The sequence below is a fragment of the Rhinopithecus bieti genome, unplaced genomic scaffold (genome assembly GCF_001698545.2).
Source record: "Rhinopithecus bieti isolate Rb0 unplaced genomic scaffold, ASM169854v2 scaffold_10715, whole genome shotgun sequence".
Lineage (NCBI taxonomy): Eukaryota > Metazoa > Chordata > Mammalia > Primates > Cercopithecidae > Rhinopithecus > Rhinopithecus bieti.
Genome location: NW_016806459.1, coordinates 91,207 through 98,499, shown reverse-complemented (window position 1 = coordinate 98,499; position 7,293 = coordinate 91,207). Strand labels below are relative to the sequence as shown.

General features: G+C 34.4%; 1 protein-coding gene across 1 annotated transcript; it reads left to right on the top strand.

The window, feature by feature from the left end:
- Window positions 1–2,548: 2,548 nt before the first annotated feature.
- On the top strand, window positions 2,549–5,839 carry LOC108532582 (transmembrane protein 257). The gene has a single exon (XM_017876733.1). The coding sequence runs from the start codon at window positions 3,749–3,751 to the stop codon at window positions 4,082–4,084; it is 336 nt and encodes a 111-aa protein (XP_017732222.1). The 5' UTR covers window positions 2,549–3,748; the 3' UTR covers window positions 4,085–5,839.
- Window positions 5,840–7,293: the final 1,454 nt, after the last annotated feature.

The following is a 7,293-nucleotide window of genomic DNA, read 5'->3' as shown; positions in this document are numbered from 1 at the left end:
CACCAAAATAAGATAAAATAAAACAAATTTTTGCAAAATAAGGCCCAATAGTATGGCCTAATGAAAGCTATATACTTGTGTTATCTAAAGTGCTACTTTGTAAAGATTACTACCGAGATTGTAAATACAAAATTTAAAAATGTACTTAAATTTTCTGGCATATCCATATCCATATTTCAGAGGTAATATTTACTTTCTATTTCAGTGGCTTAAAATATAACATTTTGACTTAAGTGTCTCTTATCAATACAATAAGACACCTTAATCCTGAGAGAAAATTAAGTACTGTATATAGGTTTACTTTGCTTCTCACAATGATTATGCAAAATTCACGTGTAAATTGAACTTTTGTAAATCAAATTGTATTTTAAATGCATTGGGGAGCTGCCATTTAGAGGAAACTTGTGAATTCTTTCGTAAAGCAGGAAACCATTTTATAATACAAATAACCATTCTCTAATTTATCTCTTTTGTATGTTTGGATTTTCAGTATCGACTTTGCTTAAAATAGAGCCCACCTGCATAGTAACTGTGTTTTGCCAAGGCTGCTTGTGCTACCAGTTTGTTGGTGGCTAATGGCTTGTGCTTGCAAGTCTTCTGCAGTTTGATGTGAATTGAGCTATCAAGCAATGCTATGATAGCACAGTAGCAGTCCTGAACAGTCCGAGTAGCCAACCCACTTCAACAAAATTGAACACAGGACTCTTCTGCTCAGCAGCCTCTCCTTTCTCAGATGTGGCCATGTTACAGTAGAGGGTAGAATGACTCCTTTATTCATATTCCATAAAGTGTTTAGAGTCACAGGTTTTATAATAAATTATGTTATTATGTAAACATATTGAATTACATGCATGTTGAAATTTTTTAGCAGTACTTTAGCTTGAAAGTACTCGTACAAATACTGTTAGATTTAGTTGCAAATAATTGTTCTCAAGTTATTGGAATAAATGTCAAATGAAACAAGCTCTTGTGTAAATAGACTTCTGTGGCTAATAGTGACATTGTTTCAAAAAATAAATGTCATATTTTGGGCTGTTAACAGGCAAAATGAAACATTGGAAATGTGATCAAATGATCTTGGGTTTTATTGGATAAACTAGTTACACAGTTAATTTATGTGTAATTAGATTTCAGTTAATAAATAAATGTTCACTAATAATGAACACTACACTTAAATTAGTTAGAAAAGATATTTAGAATCTGAAGAGGAATGAATGACAAACTATAATTGAAACTGTTTTCTTTGCCTTGATATGCTTACAGATAAAGGCTTTGATACTTTATATGATTAGTTTACATGTTTAAGGTAAAATAAGCTTTATAAAATATATATTAATACTTTTCCATGAGTGTCCATTAGTATTAGACTTAAAAAATTACAAGTAAACAACAACAAAATCAATTCAAATAGAGATGCTTGTGCTAAGTACTGAAAACTACTGATTCCCCACTCTCCTCAATAGACACAGACACACATCTACACCAAAGCCAATGGCTTTTAATGATACAATTCAGTCTAATACCATGTGTGACCTAATACATTTGTATTTAATAAAAGACTGACATACAAATCCAAGGAATAAAATTATGAGTTCATTAATAGAAATGCCATCACTGTATTCCTAAAAGTGCATTTAGAAAAAATAATGAGAGAGAAAGCGGGGTGGGGTTGGGGAGCTCATTTGTTCCTGCGATTATGGTGATATGATGACAAAGTTACTTTTTTGGCTATTTGCATTTGGCTGAATATTAGAATATATCTGCCAGGCATGCTCCAAATCACCAATGTATAACGTAACAAGGGATTTACGATTCCTGTGGGAACATGAGGACTTATAACAAATTGTCCTCTCTTAGGATTACCAATATATGCACAATATATTCAGTTTATTCATGTAGCCTTCCTAGGGTAGCTGAAACAATTGGAATAGCCACATTCAAAAGTGTTTTGCTAAAGGAAAATTGGTGCCAGTATACAAGATTATTAGATCCCTTGACAAGATCAGTTGAAATGAGAATGAAAGTAGTGTACAGCTCCCTATTCTGAACACATGTAATATAAAATATTAAGTTCATAATGTGCCTATTGATACTGGAAAAGAGCATCAAAATAGGCCGGGTGCAGTGGCTCACGCCTGTAATCCCAGCACTTTGGGAGGCTGAGGTGGGTGGATCACTTTAGGTCAGGAGTTTAAGACCAGCCTGAGCAACATGGTGAAACCCCATCTCTACTAAATAAAAAAAATTAGCTGGGCATGATAGCGCATGCCTATAATCCCAGCTACTTGGGAGCCTGAGGCAGCAAAATCGCTTGAACCCAGGAGGCGGAGGTTGCAGTGAGCCGAGATTNTGACAAAACAGCATTTTCCTCTTGAGTTTAATTGAAGCATTAATGGGGTGCTATCAAATCAAGTACCATTTGCGTCTCCAAATCGATTAATAGTTACCTAAACCAAGACATTAAGCATCTTTTCCTTCTGCCTTCTTTAGGCTTGTGTTACTTGAAGTTTTCCTTGTCAGCTTCTGCAAGACTTTCATTTTGGTGTTAGCATTAAGATGATTTTAATTAACCAAGTCTATATAACATTTATGAAGCCTTATTAGACTGTAAATAATTTTAGATGCAAACATGATTGTGTGATTTAAACAAACAGCCCTTCTTTACAACAAAAAATAGTTTTGTTTTGTCTATTGTAAATCCTTATGCAACTGGGATGGTGATCTGCATATAAAGTAGTTCAGCTTTTCAATTCCTTATTAAAGCAAGCGATGGCGTCTGAAAGAAGCACACTGTTTCCTTTTCATAAATAGGTTACTGCACATAATAATCCTTTATCATCATGTGGAGATTGAAGTGGATACGGATAACTTACTTTTAAAGCTTTAAAATTACTAATAGTATATTGTCTGTCACTATAAACAATTCATGCGATAGGCTTTCAATTAGAAATTCCTTAAATCCAAATGATTTGGATTAATAATTACTGGTGTAAAATAGTTGTCTGTAAAAACAATAGAAGGTAATTGTGTATATATAATAACGTCAAGGGCATTGAAGGAAAAAATATCTTTAACAACATAAAATCTCTGAATATCTACAGTGGTAAGATAACATGCTCATTCTTTGATTAGAGGTGATAAGTCCTATTTCGATCCATTAGATGAAAGTTGAAAATGGTGGGGTGAAATGATCTACAGGAAAGTTAATGTACAGATATTTTACATTTCACAGAAGAGGAGCTAGAATATTATGCTAGTTGAATGTGGAGAAGACTCCTGGAAACCACTTCATCTTTGAGTGAAGTATTTATATATACAAGAGTTTCAAAAATCCTTTTCTGACTGCTCTCATTTGATGCAATGATAAATACAGAATACAGAGGTAGGTATTTTGGGAAGTGATTGTGAAGGCAAATTTGCATATATATTCTGTTACGATCATTTTCAGGCTTAAATTATATGACTAGAGCTCTTGATGCAGTGATTCCACTTCAGTGTTCATTTTTATTTTTCTGAAAGTAAAGTCACTCCTATAAAATGCCATTGTCCATAGAAAAAAAATCAACTTATTACATTTAAAGAGAGATGATACCTTAATATTAATTTACTGACATGATTTTAAAGACGCCTACTAGAAGAACTCAAATTTATAAACTCTTTTGCCTAATAATTATGGTTTAATTCTCTATCCTCTTCCTTGTTAGATTTATACTTTATTTGCAGTAGATTTTTAAATGAAATTATTTGAATGCATTCCAGACTATTTTATTTAAAATCATCCTACATCATATACTTTGAACCTTTATTTTCTAATGCAAACATAAACACTTTAAGTTTTATTAACTCACTAGCATCCCCACTGACTATATTCTGTTTTGCTTTATCTGCTCAAGCACTTTTGACCATATTTTATTTTAGGATTTTTATTTTTATCTTCCACAGCTGGATATTGCTATTTCACTTTTATTTCACATGCAGCTTTAAGAGGTATGAGCATCAGCACAGCAAAATCGTTCCAGCCTACAGAATGCGGTCTCCCAGGGCCCTGCCAGGAACGTATCTGTATGTCTGGCCCTTCAAATGACAAATGGTAATTCCCTTCTATTTTAGTTCTTAATTAGTTGCTTTCACTGTTTCCGAGTATACCTGTGGCAAAGTTTTATTGAGACACTCAAAAATACCACTTCTCAGTCTGAACACAATTGCTAAGAGCCTAATTTGGTTCTGGACTTTGGTCAACCTGTGTGCCTTGTTAGTTCTCTCCAGCTGCTGGTGAGTAAAGAAATGACCCTTCAATTTCCTCTCCTTTTTCCTCTGACCTCTAATGGGACTTAATTTTTCTTAATGTCTCCAAGTCATCAAGGGCTTAATAATTTATGAATTTTACAAAAAGCATTTAAGGAATAAGAGATTCTGTGATTTTTTCAGACTCTGAAAAATCATTTTGATTCTACATATTCCAGAAATATACTGGGTTGGATGCTAGAGTGAAGAAAGCCATCCAGACAATTCTCCCAGTCCATTCATTTCTTCATTCAGCAGTTATTGAGTGCTTATTTCCTGGGTGCCTGGCTCTAGGCTGCGTCCTGAGACACACAGTGGACAGGGTCTCTACCCTCCTCACAACACCTTCTTCACGCTCCACGCCACCCCCCTACTACTCACTCTCACCCTGTCAAGGAGCTTAGTGCTGATAAGGGAGTTTCTCACCTGAATGGCAGTCGCCCAGATTAACAGTGGAGACAGTAATGCAATGCAGGAAAAGTTGAGTTTTTAAAGGTGATTCTGTGCAGTAAGGTATAAAACTGATATATAATAAGTAGCCTAGCTATAGTCTGACATCTCTTTAGAATTACTCAGCTAAAAAGGAAAAAAACACCAAAATAAGATAAAATAAAACAAATTTTTGCAAAATAAGGCCCAATAGTATGGCCTAATGAAAGCTATATACTTGTGTTATCTAAAGTGCTACTTTGTAAAGATTACTACCGAGATTGTAAATACAAAATTTAAAATGTACTTAAATTTTCTGGCATATCCATATCCATATTTCAGAGGTAATATTTACTTTCTATTTCAGTGGCTTAAAATATAACATTTTGACTTAAGTGTCTCTTATCAATACAATAAGACACCTTAATCCTGAGAGAAAATTAAGTACTGTATATAGGTTTACTTTGCTTCTCACAATGATTATGCAAAAATTCACGTGTAAATTGAACTTTTGTAAATCAAATTGTATTTTAAATGCATTGGGGAGCTGCCATTTAGAGGAAACTTGTGAATTCTTTCGTAAAGCAGGAAACCATTTTATAATACAAATAACCATTCTCTAATTTATCTCTTTTGTATGTTTGGATTTTCAGTATCGACTTTGCTTAAAATAGAGCCCACCTGCATAGTAACTGTGTTTTGCCAAGGCTGCTTGTGCTACCAGTTTGTTGGTGGCTAATGGCTTGTGCTTGCAAGTCTTCTGCAGTTTGATGTGAATTGAGCTATCAAGCAATGCTATGATAGCACAGTAGCAGTCCTGAACAGTCCGAGTAGCCAACCCACTTCAACAAAATTGAACACAGGACTCTTCTGCTCAGCAGCCTCTCCTTTCTCAGATGTGGCCATGTTACAGTAGAGGGTAGAATGACTCCTTTATTCATATTCCATAAAGTGTTTAGAGTCACAGGTTTTATAATAAATTATGTTATTATGTAAACATATTGAATTACATGCATGTTGAAATTTTTTAGCAGTACTTTAGCTTGAAAGTACTCGTACAAATACTGTTAGATTTAGTTGCAAATAATTGTTCTCAAGTTATTGGAATAAATGTCAAATGAAACAAGCTCTTGTGTAAATAGACTTCTGTGGCTAATAGTGACATTGTTTCAAAAAATAAATGTCATATTTTGGGCTGTTAACAGGCAAAATGAAACATTGGAAATGTGATCAAATGATCTTGGGTTTTATTGGATAAACTAGTTACACAGTTAATTTATGTGTAATTAGATTTCAGTTAATAAATAAATGTTCACTAATAATGAACACTACACTTAAATTAGTTAGAAAAGATATTTAGAATCTGAAGAGGAATGAATGACAAACTATAATTGAAACTGTTTTCTTTGCCTTGATATGCTTACAGATAAAGGCTTTGATACTTTATATGATTAGTTTACATGTTTAAGGTAAAATAAGCTTTATAAAAATATATATTAATACTTTTCCATGAGTGTCCATTAGTATTAGACTTAAAAAATTACAAGTAAACAACAACAAAATCAATTCAAATAGAGATGCTTGTGCTAAGTACTGAAAAACTACTGATTCCCCACTCTCCTCAATAGACACAGACACACATCTACACCAAAGCCAATGGCTTTTTAATGATACAATTCAGTCTAATACCATGTGTGACCTAATACATTTGTATTTAATAAAAGACTGACATACAAATCCAAGGAATAAAAATTATGAGTTCATTAATAGAAATGCCATCACTGTATTCCTAAAAAGTGCATTTAGAAAAAATAATGAGAGAGAAAGCGGGGGTGGGGGTTGGGGAGCTCATTTGTTCCTGCGATTATGGTGATATGATGACAAAGTTACTTTTTTGGCTATTTGCATTTGGCTGAATATTAGAATATATCTGCCAGGCATGCTCCAAATCACCAATGTATAACGTAACAAGGGATTTACGATTCCTGTGGGAACATGAGGACTTATAACAAATTGTCCTCTCTTAGGATTACCAATATATGCACAATATATTCAGTTTATTCATGTAGCCTTCCTAGGGTAGCTGAAACAATTGGAATAGCCACATTCAAAAGTGTTTTGCTAAAGGAAAATTGGTGCCAGTATACAAGATTATTAGATCCCTTGACAAGATCAGTTGAAATGAGAATGAAAGTAGTGTACAGCTCCCTATTCTGAACACATGTAATATAAAATATTAAGTTCATAATGTGCCTATTGATACTGGAAAAAGAGCATCAAAATAGGCCGGGTGCAGTGGCTCACGCCTGTAATCCCAGCACTTTGGGAGGCTGAGGTGGGTGGATCACTTTAGGTCAGGAGTTTAAGACCAGCCTGAGCAACATGGTGAAACCCCATCTCTACTAAATAAAAAAAATTAGCTGGGCATGATAGCGCATGCCTATAATCCCAGCTACTTGGGAGCCTGAGGCAGGAAAATCGCTTGAACCCAGGAGGCGGAGGTTGCAGTGAGCCGAGATTGCGCCATTTCACTCCAGCCCCGGGCAACGAGAGCCAAGCTCTGTCTCAAAAAAAAAAAAA